Source organism: Papilio machaon, chromosome 14 (assembly GCF_912999745.1).
Source record: "Papilio machaon chromosome 14, ilPapMach1.1, whole genome shotgun sequence".
Classification (NCBI taxonomy): Eukaryota; Metazoa; Arthropoda; class Insecta; order Lepidoptera; family Papilionidae; genus Papilio; species Papilio machaon.
In genome coordinates, this window is record NC_059999.1 from 7,951,020 (window position 1) to 7,968,297 (window position 17,278).

Genomic DNA, 17,278 nt, shown 5'->3' on the forward strand with positions numbered 1-17,278 from the left:
GAGTCTTCTATACCTTAAAAGGCAAACAAACACAAGCTGCAATTTTGTTGCAGTTATAATTAATTACTTAAATTTCTATTTTCACTACAGCCTTAATAGAATAGTCAGATTGCACCTAATATTAGAATTTTACACAAAAATGTACAAGTTGTTCAATTCGCGACAGCCACCGGATAATTTACAATATGATGATAATTTCTTTGATTGGCAAATCTTTGCTTATAGAATACTACATATTTAGTACCGATTTCACTACACTAGTTACATTTACATTGTCAAAAGTGACGTAGACTTATAGCTAGCCAACGAGGTCACAGAGTAAACAACGCATGTCAATGGGTAATCAAATTTTGCTTAATTTTTTTTTTGAAACCTAACAGTTAAAAAATAAATTAAACACTTTTGAAACCAGGGTAAAAGCATGTTAAATAAATTAAATATACTATATATTTTATGGGAAACAATGGTCGAGAATATTTTAGTATCATAGCGACTCCATGCTAGCGAGCTACTGTCGTATTGTCGGCACAGCATCAGCTATTGCAGCGGGTTGTTTGCTCTGTGACACACAGTACCTAGGTGCGGCTGAACTTTGTACATCGCTAACACAACTGCCTAAACGCATAAATACTTAACTAAACGTATTGCACGACGAGTGAAATGCACGCGGCGGCGCTGCCGGCACCGCGTACACTAACATACTTATAAATTAGGCGACACAAACATTTCCTCTTCACTTTTATGAAATATATAGATATAGATTTACACTTTATTATCAGTTAGTCTCCAGCAAATCTTTAAGATAACAAGATATTGCTATTTAATTAATCACTTCATTTAAAGCACGCACACATAAACCTGCACACCGAAGTAAAAGAAGTTTGACTTCTTGTCGTCTTCCGAACCAACAGCTTTAAGTACAAATAGTTACTAAGTACATTCAGATCACGTTTTATATCGAGAATCGAAGGAGGTTCTCAATGAAATGATGAGGTCGATGTTCCTAACGATAACGAACAATTGTGTCGGCTCTCGGTTGATGTTTCAGTGCGGCAAGGTGTGTGAGGGGTGTGCGGTGTGCGCGGCGGGCGGTCAGTAGAGGCGCGCGGGGGGCGGCGGCTCCGTGCCCACGTCTATGTCTAGTGGGCCCTCGTCCTCGCTGCCGGCGCCCGCGCATGCACCCCCCAGCGCGCCTCCCATCGCACCACCCATAGCACCCGCACCCGCATTCGCCATGGCCGCGGCTCCCGCTCGCTGCAGACCTCGCACCTAAATAAGAAATGCTCACGTGAAAAACTGACTCAAGTAACAAAATGCACAGCTGTTGATAAACATCTTTTAGCAGCAATAATATATGTAATCGGTCGTTATGTGGCGTATGACCAGATTTCAATAGCAATGTTAATCTAAATAAAGTATTGTTAGTCACTACAATATTAATACGGCGCGTAAGTACTATACATTTTATATTTTTACAGCGACAAACATTAAGCTTGAGAGAAATTTATTGTGGAAGATCAAAGTTTCCAGAGTTAATAACATTATCTAATAATTTATAACTGCCCATACTTAAAAATAAATCATTGGGAGGAGAATAGTTTAAACACGATACAAAGAAAGCGTTGTTAGCGCGACACCACAACCTCTGTGTTATAGAATAGTTGCCAGTCAGTGAAAGTGTACCTGGAGCCGCCAGTCCTCGTGCAGCTGCCGGCTGTGCTGCTCCAGGACCTTGAACTGAAAGATGGAGCGGTGGGTCTGGTGGTAGCCCACGAGAAGACATGGGGATGCAGTAGTTGACAACAACACCACTTCATGCTAAGCGGCGATGTGTTATAAAGTCATATGGGTTCATTTACCTAATTGTACCATCGTAATGGGAATTAACTTCTAATCTTTGCCAAAGAAGACGAACTTTTAATAAACATGTACAAGTTTATATATTTGTACAACACCATGGGTATGGAGACTAGCCGAGCAAGCCTTACATAATTTCATTGCAGGAATATGCATTAAATACAGCAGTTACAATAAGTTTGCGAATGATTGATAGATGTGTACAAACATGTGGACGTAAGCTGACCTGCAGCAGGAGATTGTTGGAGAGCAGCCGCGCCTGGTGCTCCTGTGCCTTAGCGCGCAGGCAGGCGATGCTGTTGTTGCGGAATGCCTCGTGGTCCTCGTAGGGCTCTCGACCCGGCTCCGGGGATGCGCGCCCCTTGGCCGATGAAGAGGCCGTCGTGCTGCTGCCGCCAGGGGAACTTTGCGCCTGGAAATGTGCATGAAAACGTTCGTCAAAATAGTATTTAATGAGTTTCAAAGCAGTAAGAAGCAATAATAAATTATGATCATCGTTGTGTTGGTATGGTTACCTGGTGGTCTTGCAGGTCGGGGCGGTCTGCGCGGTCAGGGCGGTGCGGCGAGGCAGACAGCGGGCGCTCGCCCTCCGCCTCGGAGCCTTCGCGTTCCGACCCCGACTCCTTCAGGTGCTGCGCCGCCTCCAGCGACTTGCGGTGCATACCTGATCATAACACCAAATAAACTAAATAATATACGAAGAATTAGTAATAGAATGCATTCGCTGAAAAATTGCGCCATGTATGCAGAAGGACAATAAACATCATTAGTAGAATTGAAAATGTGTATCTCATGAATGATAACTCTTCCCGATTCTCAAGACTGGATTTTATTTACATGTGATATCTAAAAACGCATCTACAAAGTAACTACAGTCCAGTTGTTGCCAATAAGTATCACTATCACTATCACTATTTACTGTGCAGAGATATCCCATGTTAGTTTTTCCCTCTACTTCTAAGGCATAGGTCATTAATATTGTAGAGATACATAAAGCGTGTTGATTTAACTCCCGTCCCCTGACTGCAATAAATCGTGTGGCGAGTGCGAGTGCAGCTCCACACCGCGCACCACGCCACTCAACATCGCTTCATTATTTATTAACATGACTCCGCGGCAATGTCTTGACACATGGAATAAGTGGGGTTGCGATTGCCATTGCTATATATAAATATATCTTTATAAATATACTAGCTATCGAACGCGATACCTTCCGTGGAATATATAAAAATACTTAATTAGTAGCTTATGTGTTCTTCCAGACTATGTTCTACATTTGTGCCGAATTCCATCGAGATCTGTTCAACTGTTTTGGAGATACTTTCTAACAAACATTCATCCATCCAACCACCCATCCACCTAAATATTCACATATATAATATTAATAAGAAACGAAAAACAATAAATAATTTTAATTGACCTGACAATTCTTATCTATTTATTCTTGTCTCCTAATAATTTCATAAGACACTGCATTCTAAATGCACTGTACTTAACTACAATATTGACTTTGGTATTAATGTGACGATATAACTCGCAACTAAAAATATAACATAAGTGGTGACGAAAACTAAGGAGACGTCTTTATTGTGTATTGGAGGAGTCGTATAATGAAGGTGTTCTCATCGCTGAGGCCGAAACAGAAGGAGCTGTAATATAGTGTCGTCGGCGGATCGGAAGAGAGTGGTGTGAGCATGGAGTGCATTACCGGCACAAGGACGAACACTTACGTGAGCCGCGCCCGCGATACAATCAATAATGTCTCAAATGCGGTTACAGAAAACTATTCAAAAAATCAACTAAAGCAGCGGCATCTCAGTAGAGGTGCAGTTGACAGTTGAGGTCTAAATTATGACAAATCAAAAATGTAAAATAACTACCTGAATAATAAAGCGAAAAGACAGAAGTAACGAAAACCTAAACGTAGTCAGTGATTTAGTTATTTCTCTAAATTTCTCTTTATCCGCGCATTCTAAACTTTTTAAATAATAAATAAGAACAATCTAGTTTCTGGACTTATTCTTGCGCATTTTAACATGAAAAAATAATCAACAATCATTACAAAATAATTCGACAAATGATATAGAAGAAATTTTCGAAAGTCATAGTCAAAGTAAAATACTATATCAATATTAGTAGAAACATATTTGTTCATCATATTATATCTTATGCAGACAGAGAGTGGGAGTAGGTACTTGTAGGAGGAGGGAGAACTTTAATATCCCTGCAAGTTGTATTTTTACGAGATTTTTATAGTCCTCGCGCTCTCCGCACTGCATGCCTAATCACTGCGACTGGTTAGCCATGTTCAGCACAACTTCATTTACTTTTAACATCTAAATAAGGAATGTGAATATCGAATTATGTTAGAAATTAGAAAACTAATTGATTCAAACTTAATTTTAAATCCATTACAGTGAAATTAGTGGTGATTGCCTGCATGTACGAAGGATAACAAACGACGTCGGTGTGCGGTGTGGGGGCGCGGGGCAAGGGTCATCAGCTCAGGGTCTAATGTGCAGATTTGTCTGGACACCGCACTCACCTAACTTTATACATTAGCGGGCTGTAAGGGGGGCGTTGATTTACTGACTGGGGGGCGCGGGGTCATATATTACATTTGATTCATTAATATAAGAGAAGCGTTAGCCTTTAACTAAACAAAGATAGGTGAGTTCATCAACATGGTAATCAGGAAAAACAAGTTATAATCCTCATCATTGTATTGGCGCATCCAATCGTAGAGTTAGATGAAGCTTTACATCGCGATAACGTCTGCAATTTACATCATTGATTTTTGTCGCTTAATATTACATAGAATAAGCTAATACTCGTATATTAAACAACTCTCAGTGCGCTAGGATTTTTTTTATTGCTTCCCTTATTCAGCCCGAGCAATTTTATTCACATTATAAACACTGCAATCTCTTTGTGAATCACTTTAGCTCTCAGAAACATGTGGATCATTGTTACAAACGTCGCTATCAATACTTCTATAATAAGTCTTAAGAATCTTCAGTTCCATTATTCTCTCGCTACAAAACTACGATGACGTACGAGTAAGAGATAATAAACAGTGTATCCCTCGTGGAAGTGGACAAAAGACAAAGGGAACTATGCTCTTTGGCAATTCCTTTTCCGCGGCCGCTGAATGCGTCAACAAAGAGTCACTTTGCTCATCAATGTGTGCGAGTGTCATCGAGTTGTATTAATTGCTGTGGGCTTTGTCTGCACGGCGCGGAGTGCGCTGCGGAACCGCGGAAGAGGCTGACTCTGGGCGCTGCACTCTCCCATACAGTAATTTCTGGCTGGCGACAATGCCGCGTGACGTCACTTGCGAGATGAAAGCGCCGAGCACAAAGCGAGTGCGTAATAGGCAGATAATTCAGTAAGATGCCCTCGTGGTGCATTACAGTCCATTTGGTGTGGCTTTGATGTGGTCTGCGGTGCCGCGTGTTGCTAGGCGCCGCCGGGACACTCCACACTCCATGCTCGAGTGTCAAACGTCTAAAAGGAAGCACTTTATTGCAGAATTAAAGAACTTAATGTAGTGGAGAAGAGAGAGGAGAGCGCGTTGCTTCACGCAGGTATGAAAGTGTGTCGCACGCCGCGTCGTGTCACAGCGCTCCTCGCGCTAACTAACGTCCGCCATTGTCAAATGACAGTAGTAGCTTATAAGATACCATGAAAATGAGGTTCTGCGTTTGTTATATATAATCATTATGAAACCTAAATAATGTTATTGCAAAGCGAAATAACGTATTTATACTGATACCCTGTAATGCAGTCCCTGTCATTTTATACAGACAGAAAAATAAATTTAATAAAAAGTACAACCTCTTAATGCAAGACGCATCAAATTCAATTTAGAATTTGGAAGCTTAGTTTTCAATTTAGGATTATCGTTTAAAAAATATCAAATTTTGTTTACAATCTTTACACATACTTTTAATTGATATCATTTACTTTTTAACTTCGAAATGTTTTGCCAATCTTTTCTTTGAATTGTACCGTGGATGTTATACACTATTTCTAATGGTAAAATTATATAGTTTGATAATCTGTTGAATTATTTAATTATTAAAAAGAACATTAATATAAAAAAGAAGTACAATTATAAAACTGCAATTGCTTCTAAAGTATGAAAGCTAGAGTTACGATATAAATAATGTTTTATATCAATTACCTGCGACTCTGTACGTCCGGAAAAGAAAACTTAATTAGTAGACTAGTTTTCTTCTAGACCATGTTTTACATGGATGTCAAATTTCAACGAGATCCATCTACCTTTTCTTTAGATACGTAATAATAACCATCCATTCATACAAACTTTCGCATTTATAATTTTAGTTAGATTGAATGATAAAACTACGAAAATGTGTTCTGGATACGATTAAAATATTAAGACGCTACGCAGATCACTTTAAAAATATCGTTTATAAGAACACATCGAGTATGAGTCAGAGTTCTAGGCAGACAATATAAATATTATTCATAATACATACATTAGTATTAGGCAACTAAATTATTTCCTAAAAGCCTAAGTAAAACAAAATTTCTTTTATTTTTTTTATATATCATAAGGTGGCAAACTGTCACGCAGCTTTTCGAAAAAGTACAAAAGCTGAAAACAATATTTGCAGTAAGTATTTATAACTGTAAAACATATTAAATGTTATTAATACTTTAAAATTTTCGATAAAGTGTAACAAAAAAGTTTTTTTTAAAAGCTTCATATTATAGATACTCCTTGATTTTTTATTTTTTTTATGCTCTGGATAGACGATCCCTACCAAGAGTTCCAGGATTATCTATTCATTAGGGATAGGACAAACCTGTATATTGCAGATAAATTGCCAGGCGAGCGTCTATGAAGATGATGTATCGAAATATGTGTGTAGATATGTAATGATGATCAGTATACTATTTTAGAAATCAGATGACAGCTTTTGTTCATTTGCATATTACAGTATACCATAAAAAAAAGTAATTTGATGCCACTCACGCTGCGCCCTACCCGCAGACCACGGATTGTACATAGTGCGGGCCGCGGCGGTCGGGCGGGCAGACGGACAGGGCGGGCGACGCAAGCCGCGCGTCGTATGTACGCGGAGGTGAAAAAAGACCCGTGCGCCGCAAGCGGACCTGAGTACATAATTAATATGTACGCGCAGGCAGCCCTTTAAATCTCCGTTAATCAAGGCTTAGACAATGCGCCGCCATCTTGCCGGGCCCGCCCGCTGCCTTCCGCCCCCCACCCTTCTTGCCTCCGCCCGTACTCCTCGCCCCGCCGCCCCGCCGCGCGCAGGCTTTGAGGGAAACTTTAGGCTGTATTCAGCGCCGCGTCCCGCCCGCGGCAAAGCATGTTTGCCTTCGTTAATTAGATTGTATGTCATAATCTCTTAAAAGACGTGTTGTAATTATCTTATTTCATTAAAATTAATTTTATTTTTTACTTTTTATCACACATGGCTTCTTCGACGCATCTCTAGTGAGTGGCGAGTAATGAATTATCTTTAAATTTGATTTAATTAGAGCAAAAATATAAGTTACAGTATTTCGATTTTTTTGACTTTTCAACGGTTCTTTTCAGGTGTATCCTCGTGACTTGCAATACAATACTATTTGCATAGACTACATTTTTACTCGATGTTAAATGTTGAGAAAATTGATTGATTGATAAATGTATAGCTATTAATTCAAGCAACAGAAATGCGGACGATAATATTGTAGGGAAATTGGAATTGGAAGTGTGACGTAAATACAATACGTAGTTATATAGATACAAGAGAAGCACTTTCCTTCAAACAAAGTGTAACATTTAAGTCGTGTCTCCTAAATAAAGTGCATCGAACAAATAATAATATGTTACCAAATCATAAAACAACAGGCGAAGTAAATAAAATATTTTCAAATGTCACCGCACGTGAACGTGAAGTGTGTACGACTGTGAGAATTAATGGGAAAACGGTGAGAAAACGAACTGAAACAATGTCATAACAGACGACATAAAAGCCTCTACCCACTGCCAGCAGACAAATGCAAGCAATGAGCAAGCCAAATCTACCCGTATGTCTTATGCCCCCGTGATACAGTCGCGTTTCCTCAGGTCGGCGCGGAGCTGGAAGTCTTGTGAAAAATGAACATCTCTCTTGTTGAGATTAAAAATTACACATGGCTTTGTTTGTAGGCGCCACCCCGTCTCCCTCACAGCTCCGCCGCCCCGTAGCCTCGACAATCCACAGCTAAATCAATGGTCCTCCAAAACGCTCGCCCACTTCTAAACAATGCACTTTGTTTAGTTTAAAGCGATCCATTTTTCTCAATGCGGTTATCGTGTGTTGAGCTCGAGTGACACTTGGCAATGACAAACTGCCTCCGAGAGTTGCTTAGCGAGTTCTTCAGAATAACATATTAACAAGAGAAAGATTTTCTGTTAATAATAAATATTATGTAGAGAATCTTGATGATCTTTGAAGTTCAAATAACTTCAATTGTGTGTAAGTAACTTTATATTAATTTTATGGTAATGAAGATTAAAGCTATATCTAAGTAAACAATAAAAAATTATCTAGTCATGTATAACTTCATCATTGTGGCGATCTTTGGGGGAGGCCTATGCCCAGGAAATAGGAATAACTTCTAGAGCGGTAGCATTTCAAGTGTTCAACATAAGGGCATATTACATAAATTAAAACATAACTACTGATGCTATGTTGAAACAACGCCATGTTATAGCCTATAAGTTTGGGCTATTATTGTTCCTCGAATTCGAAATAAGATTCAAGAATAAAGAAGTTTTGAACAATAAAAGTAGGAAATCATCAATGATATGAACCACCAATGATTCAATTTTAACTAATTAACTTATAAAATAAAATTTAGGTAATTAAATGAGCCAATGATTTTGTTCAAGCGTCGGCTAATTAAGTGTTATTCGCGGGGCGCCGGCGGCGAGCTGTTCGTCCGTCAGTCAGTATGTGTTGCACTCACCGCGTGTGTGCGGGGGGCGGGCGCGGGCGGACCGCTACGGGCGCCCGGCGGCCCCTGGCGCGCGCGACTCTTGAACAAAACCATCAGGTCAGACACCCGCCGCCGCCGAGCCTGGCACATGTGACCTGCTGCAACTCGCAGCATAATCGCATGATGCCAGGCTCTTAGTTCTGACAGACGATCGTGTCACAAAGGTTTAGCCACAGCAATTGACAGACGACCAATCGCGACTAATCTGAGTTTTGCATTGCACCGTTGTAAAATCATGGTAACAGCTTTAAAATAGGAGAATTCAGGTTCATATCCTTAAGAACTGTCAATTTTCTAAACCATTGCGACACGATCGAGTTGGCGGCAGTTGGTGGACGTATTTGCACAAGCGACAGGCCATGCTCACTTGCAGTATCCAGTGGTTTTAATATAATGTTTGTAACTATACTCGTATTTTCATTTATAGCAATGATTCAATTTGGTTTTCGTTCGTTTTGAGATTTAGGAAATGTCTTCGAATTTCGATCCTATCGCTGTTCAAATTTGACGCACGTATGCCATTAATATTAATGAATGTGTAGACTTAAAATATAACAAGAAATGACAAAGGAGCAAGCGCTTCCCGAGAATCCCCAATTAGTCTACTAAATGTCTACAACTATCCAAAAATATATAGAAGTTGCTGATGGGTTGCTTAGCTTTAGGAGAGGGAACATATAAGGATAGACAAAGGGAAGGAGAAAACGACAGGAAAAGGAATGAGTCTCACCATAATCATCATACAAAACAAAAAGTAAAGAATTTATATTCACATTTTTTACTACGGAAGGATGGGTGTAGATTAGAAAGGAGAGGTAATAGAGTGTATTGTTAGAAGTGAGCGTAACTCACCGAGTAGCCAGGGCGCAACCGAGTCGTTCTCCTTGGCGCTCTTCAGGATAGTCTCGGGTAGGGGCAGCGAGTGGCGCACCATGGCACCATACAGCCCGTACTCCGCCATGATTGTGGACCGCCCCCAGCACTTCTCCGTCTTGCGCCACTTCGCGCGCCGGTTCTGGAACCACACCTGAAGAACATACGCACACATTTAGTATATCTATTCACATGTTTTAACGATTTGTTTGCCAGATATAGTTCAGCTGCTGCTGTAAAAATGGTGGACATGATCAGTGAAGTCCTAATACATCCTAAATGTGAATATCTTACGAAAGATAATGTCCCATTTTTATATCGTCTTATGAGTACAGTGAAGTACGTAAGCTAAAATTGATATTGATATTTCTGGTAAATCGAAATAGTACAATTCATTTTATGTCTGATCTCTAATTAATAATAGTTATAAAATATTTATTCATTATTCTATCTTTAAATTAATTATGTTATGAAATTCGATGATCCAGTTAAAATATTAATTATAATAATTTGAAATTGTACAGGGCTCTCAGTGGTCGTTACCAGCAGCAATACGCTCTATCGATGTCCTCGCAGATTGACAGACTAAATATTAAATTTGCTCATTAAATTACAAAACAAGAGCTGACTGGACGCAAACGTTTGAAACCTAATCGTGAAACGAACGAACCGATCGAGCGAACGAATGATCGTAGTGACGAGTGAACGAACGGAACGAACGAGCTCCGCTGGTTCGGTCGCGGTAACTAAGCTTGGAAACAAACCAATTAGCGCGGACAAAACGTAACTAAATTACATTTTCAAATTCGGCCTCGACGTGTACCTACACCCAGTAGGGTTGTCGACAACTACATATATTGTAGTTTATGAAAAACTTTGTCTTATTCTACCTTACGCTTGCATGTTAATTAATTAAGACACAAAATGAATGTTTTGGTCGGTAAGTATACTGATGACGTCTTAATTTTTAATTTAATAGTTATTTATTATAAACAGTCATCGTCGTCAAAAAGTTTAAAACGACTCACACGTGAAGAAAATACAAATATTTATTTACAATAAATTATTTAAAACAGTGTGTAGATTGTTTATGAAATCAGTTTAGAATATATAGTAAAAATTAAAACGTATTATCTTAATAATGGTATTACACAGATTTATATGAATAGTTAATTTGGTATTAGAGTAGTGAGCGTGCGGCAGCCCTGTGCGGTCGCACCCCCGCTCCCCGCCCCCCGCCACCACCCGCAGCCCGTCGTCTGCGAAACAGTTAATTTCTAATTAAATTTGTTAATTAAACTCGATCCGCGCGCTCTCGCAAATTAATACCCGCGCGTATTATATTCCTTCTCCGGCCGCGCGACTACGCGTCTACCCGCGACTGCCTACCCGCCTACACGCCTACCCGCCTACCTACCTACATACGTCTAGCTCCTACCCCGTGTGGGTGCGTATGTTATGTAAGATTAAGTCATTTTCAAACATTTCTAAATATCATTTTGATAATGGAGGTGGAGGACACAACTATAATGTTCCTTGTGTGGAACTTCGGAAATGGATTTTCTGATTAGATAAATTAATGGTCGAAAATTTATTTTTTTATGGATTTATCTTAATTTTATTACATTTTAATAACAATAAAGTGTATAATTCCCCTTACAGTCACTATCACATACGAACATCCAGCCATGTACAACAACTTACTCCCATAGTTGAAGCTACACTTTTGAACATAGACTAAAATGCAGGGAATAAAGGACAATGAATCTTAAAACACTTCCTGACTTTTCTGGTCGCCTGTTTCATAATGTGGTGGAGTTATCCTGCAGGTTAAGACATAATTGATAATATTAATTATAGACAACAACGTAACTAAAGCCATTGATGTCGACTAATCTCCGATTAGGGGTTGTGTCCCGGCGGCGCCACGATATTGATTGCAGCCCTCGTCCTGGTGACAGACTAATTGCGGACACCGCATTAGTCCCCGGACAAGATTGCTTCTAAACCTCTAACCAGTTCCCGGTGAAGGGCTGCGCACAATTGATCCTCTGCGAGTGTTTCTAAGTCCTACTTAAGAACTTGGGTTGTTATGAAATCAAATTAAATTGTTTTTAAAAGTATGAAGGAGAGCAACAAGACCTGATATGAGATCAGTGTTAACTAACTTTCTTGAAAGCTGTAAGGTGATTTGGTGTTCTGTTCAAATTTGCAAAAGTTTAGTAGAGAGGTGTAAAGGACATTGGTATTTATTATTTAAATTATTATAGAAGGATCGAGCAATAAACTTAATTAAGGTAAAGATGTGAGGCTTCAATAAAACATAAAATACATACGGAACTAAGTAAAAGCAGTGAGAATGGGAACTGAACACAATAACGTAGCTGCCATATGAAGGTATGCGTGCGGGGAGCGTGGCGCGGGGTGCGGGGCGGCGGGAGCTCCGAATTTCCTAATTAACATAGAGGCACAAAGGTCCCGTGTAATTGTTAATTTGGCAGCACATTCGCGCCCGTTAATGATGCGTGACGCCCGTGCGAGAGAATTGCTCGCACCCGACAATTTATTACTTGTATGTGACAATCACCAGTCATCCCTGAGCTCTGAGCCGCGTCCGAGCACGCCCCGGCAGAGGCGATGCACAGTCAAGGGTTAACTGGTCGCATTAGTTTAAGGGTCGTATTTGTAATGCTTGTGAAACAATTTGTTGGCCGCCCTCGCGCCGCGCCCCGCATTACAGCTAAGCCTAATGCCACGTTTGTAACATCCGAGAGGAATGCCACCAGCCCGCCGGCCGCCACCGCGCCTCGCATCAACTCTTCTATTAACCCATTAATAAATTACAATGATGCTCACATTATTTGTAATGTGTTATTGTTGCATTTTAATTTCAAATTATAAGAACTAACATTGAAGGAGCCAGATTATAAAAAATGTTTTGATTTAGTGCTAACAAACGACCCACTCTGACCTCTTCACAGACATCAAGCATAATATATAAGTGTGAATATGAAACAATTTCAAGAAATAGTTTTCAGAATAAATGATAATGCGATAGCGATGATAATGTAGATGATTAGAAGACAGGAGTGAAGTGGAAACAATTCTGCGTTTCTTCTGATGAGTGTGGTGCCGGAGGCCTAATTTTAGTTTACATTCCCTTTCCACTCTTTTCTTATAAGGAAAGGATGAGAAGTGGAAGTGGATATGACGGTGGGGGGAATGCATAGGAAGGGGAAAGATTCTCTTTCTGTGCGTCTCCTCCTCTGTCAATTAGAGGTAGCAACGGATCTGAAATTGCGGATATCTATGGGCAGCGGTCGCTTTGCTATTTTGGCCACTTCAAGTGACCACTCGGTCGTTTGCCAGCTTATGTAGTAAAAAAAAAATAGAGATTGCACAAGATGTCGCAATGACATCACTCGATGACACGGCCTGTTCACATTTGCATAAATATTTAATTTGCAGCCAACTGAGAACGAGTTATGTCAACGGGCATTTATGTAGATGTTCCGAGCAACACCTAGCTTCACTAAAATGACTTTTTCCTTAACTAATTGTTTTCGTAGCATGAACTGCATGCAACTTTAAATTGAATTATAAAAGTGTATTATTGAATAGAAAGAATTAATTCGCCGGTGGCCGATGTCGTGCCTGCCGGTGGCCTGGGGGCGAGGGCGGGGGCAGGGGGGCACGTCTAATCCACCGGGAGCAGGACAAAGGGGATAATGCGGCGCGCGACATCCACTAATGCTACAATCAAGGTGCTAAGCGATTGCGTCCCGAGGGAGCCGTCGCCAGTGCCGGGAACTAATTCATTTTATTGCCTTAAATGTATTAACATGATTATAACAAGATATTGAACATATGTTTGTGTAATTTTATTTCAACTATTACGTATCTATCTATGTTCCAAATGGAAATCATCAATAAAAATATCATTTGTAGTTTTGACCACATCTCATTTTTATAATTTTTAATCGTCCACCTTCAGAGCAATTTCAGTTTTGTGACTTAAACTAAACCGTAAGAGAGTAGTTATATGAAAAATTGGCTTACATTGAAGGAATTGCGCAGATCAGCGGTGTCGAATAAGGTACTAAGGTTGGGCGGTGGTGGGCCGCCCGACGCGGAGACGGCGACAACTTAAACAAGACTCCGGTAAGGCAGAACATTGCACAAAGGCTGTTATTTACCAAGAGTGCATAATTTCATTTCTTCATCTTGGCGCGGGCGAGAGACATTGGGGGAGGGAAGGCGTGCGGCCAATCCGCTGCAGGCGCGGGATAATCGAGTTGCGATCGCGTCTGCTCACAATTTGCGGCAATTTGTCGCACAAAGCCTTCCTGCCGTCCCGCGCACCCCGCACACCCCGCGCACCTCGCCTGCTCGCTCTAACAAGTTATTATTCAATTTGGGGTGCGTCCAACACATTCCGATCAGTCAATAGGTTAATGCTTGGTTCGGGCGACAGGCGACAAGCGACAGGTCGCCGGCAATCAGCGGCAGAACGCCCTGCGCCAGCCACAGCGGCCGCTTACTGTAATTACTGCCGTCTTTTGTATTAGATTATTTGTAACACATTCAGTTATACCTATGAAGGGGGAAAGTGGCTTGGAAGATTTATGAGAGTCATATTAATTTAGACAGCAGGTTTTTAACAAATCATACTATTGTACTGCTAACGTATATAACTAGTATAGAACTAGAAATATACATATTTGTGTTTCAATAAGTGAATATCCAAATATCGAATTGTCATAAAAATAAAACGCCTAACTTAGTTATGTGTAACTTTGGGTGGCATTCAGTTTAGAGCGCGGCCGGCGGCTCGCATAAAATCGATACGGTCGCATTTTCATACTTTCATAACTGAATTTTGTCGTCGACCCCCCGCGACCCCCACACCGTCTCCGCGCCCCCCTCGGCCACCCTCTAAGACGTTTACTCTAATCCTCGAGGGTGTATTATAAAGGCCCACATCAATACGCCGAGAGGGTAAACATTTTTTTAATGCGAGCCATGGAATGGAGCCTTACACGTCACTCAGTATTATAAAGTTGTAACTGAGACTTTTTAAAGTAGGATAATCCGCAACATAATAAACTGTTTTATAATAGAGATAGCGTCATCTATATATTTAGATAATTAACTGAAGTTCTACTGACTATCTATGTTGTCTTTTAACAATATTCCTTGTGAACTTCTTGTGATCCACCTATTTATCTCAAACAACTTCATTGACTGCAGTTCCTTGACAGTGAAGTCCTCCAGGAGAATCGTTGAACATAGGAGTACAACAAAACACAACAATGTATTTGTTTTCTTAAACACGGTGTAGAAAGTGTTGCCTTAAGATTCGGATTGTCGTTATGTCAATCTTACAATACAAGTTTTTTGCTTATTATGGGCCGTATTCGACTATAATCATATATTACAAGGGAACCAAATGATTGAGCAATTTAAGTGTTCGTGAAGCCACTGCAGGATACTGCAAGTAGCAGTCATGGTGCAGTGACAACGGAGATGGTGGAACTTAAAAAAAAACATATGGCGCTAACAAGAAGAATAGCTTCTGACAGCGGCCGGGAATAAACAGGAGCGCGAACAAATTATATGCTCTTTTTTCTGATCGTGGGTGCAAGGCTTGTGCGAAAGCGGTGCGATGTGAAATTGTCTTTTTTTAAATATACTACATAATATTTATTAATTAGATGTATATTACACAAAAATTTTAATATGTTAAATTTTTTAAGTTATGATTAAAATTAGTTTCAAGAGTACACCAAATGAAAACTTTATTGAGAAAACTTAGGTTAATAATAATTTTGAAAAATGGGCACCAGAATACATACATATATTTCATTGTATACATATACATATATATAAAGGTGTTGTAGGCAGTAGATAGAAAAAATAAACGATAACTTAGACCAATTAACAGCTTTGAAGGGTTTCCGCTAACGCTCGTGTTTTAAACCGAAGGCAGGTGGTAGCGCAGGTCAACTATCGGGCGTGAATAAGCGTTTCGCGTCCGGCAGATAATGACCCGTCACGTCAACGTCACGTCTAATCACCGCCGCGTCGCGCCGTGTTTATTTGACGTAATCGCGGCCGCTCGTGGCCCGCACCATTGCCGCCCGCCATCACCCGCTCGTTACCAAACTGCGCAGTCAGTCGACTTAAAGATACGATTAACTATCTGCATTCTATTGCTTCGGTACAAACGTTAACTTTGTCAATTTGCTCGCTTACTAGTCTATTATACTTTTTTTCTTGACATTATAACTTCATGATAAAGGCTTAAATAAATAACATTTTGCTGACAAACTCGGTACAAAGAACACCCTTTACTGACCGCTAACACGACTCTCCCTTAGGATACCGCTGACACGACAATATCTATAAATCTTCACCCCAGATCCACATATATTAAATTATAAAGATAACCTACAGCTCTTTAGAAATCCAATAAAAACCCACCGAAGGATGTGCAGATTTAAATTAATGAAGACCAGCATCCAATAATTTGGCTCTCGGCTAACTCGAGTGCGGGGGAAATGCGCAGGGTGCGGGATGACGAGGGGTGGGGGTGAGACATGAACATATCCTTAATATGTTTTTTAATTACCGGCGCGACCGCGGACGGGATTATCATATCTGGCCGAGGATTTGCGTTGTGTTATTGCGAATCAATTCGTGCAGTTGTGCTGACGTCAACATAATTATATCGGATTTAATACAGATTACGGATACGGTGCGGTGTAGAATTGAATCTTATATGTATATCATTTTATAGTTTTAAAATCGCTTTATCGAATTTATTTAAATAAATGTAAAGGTCATATTATAAAATCTTTCTTACGAGAAATTATAAGTAATTTATTGCAGAATTAATTTAGTCATTTTTAAAAACTGAATAAGTCACTAATTTAGTAAAACAAAATCGATTTATTGTTTACATAGTTCTAGATTGTTTTACCCTATGCTTCTGAGACCTAAATCTCTGTATAAAACATATCGTCATCCTTGTCATTATCTTTGACAAAACAGAAATAACTATATGTTTTAAATTGTAAGTAAATTGTAATTGTGAGTTATTGAGTTAGCATTCGTAAGCGAGAACACGACGCAGTAACGATAAGCAAATATCTCGATATAATTCGACAAACAGACAGACAGCGAGGTTGGTTGGGGCCCAGAGACAGGAATGCGGCCTGTCGCACTTGTGCCAACATAATCAGGCTCATTATTGTGTGCCCCGCATTAGTCGCTTGTTTATTTAGATGTTACACTTTTTAACTATTGTACTCTTTACACGATACAGTGTCAATATTACATTTAGACCCAAACGCTTATTTGTGTCAATCATGACGTAGTTGTTATGCCTTTTTTTCTAGCATCATCGTATATCAAAGTAGATAAATAAAAAAGTTTTAAACTTGATCTTTTAGAAATACGAAAAAAGAATCTTAGCTCGTGCTGTCTTTAGAGTTAGCTGGTCTTTCTAACTATAAGGCACTAG

At 39.9% G+C, this 17,278-nt stretch overlaps 1 protein-coding gene across 2 annotated transcripts in view; it reads right to left on the reverse strand.

The window, feature by feature from the left end:
- Positions 1 to 471: 471 nt before the first annotated feature.
- LOC106708409 (visual system homeobox 2) overlaps positions 472 to 17,278 on the reverse strand; it is a 77,979-nt gene continuing 61,172 nt past the window's right edge. The window contains exons 6-9 of one of the 2 annotated variants that reach the window (XM_045680932.1): positions 9,733 to 9,907; positions 2,373 to 2,521; positions 2,084 to 2,269; positions 472 to 1,269 (exon numbers count right to left, since the gene is read on the reverse strand). In XM_045680932.1, the coding sequence (XP_045536888.1) occupies positions 1,093 to 1,269; positions 2,084 to 2,269; positions 2,373 to 2,521; positions 9,733 to 9,907 (687 nt within the window). In that variant the 3' untranslated portion in view covers positions 472 to 1,092. Of the gene's footprint in view, positions 1,270 to 1,565; positions 1,738 to 2,083; positions 2,270 to 2,372; positions 2,522 to 9,732; positions 9,908 to 17,278 lie in introns of those variants that run through there. The other variant, XM_045680933.1, reaches the window with a different exon arrangement.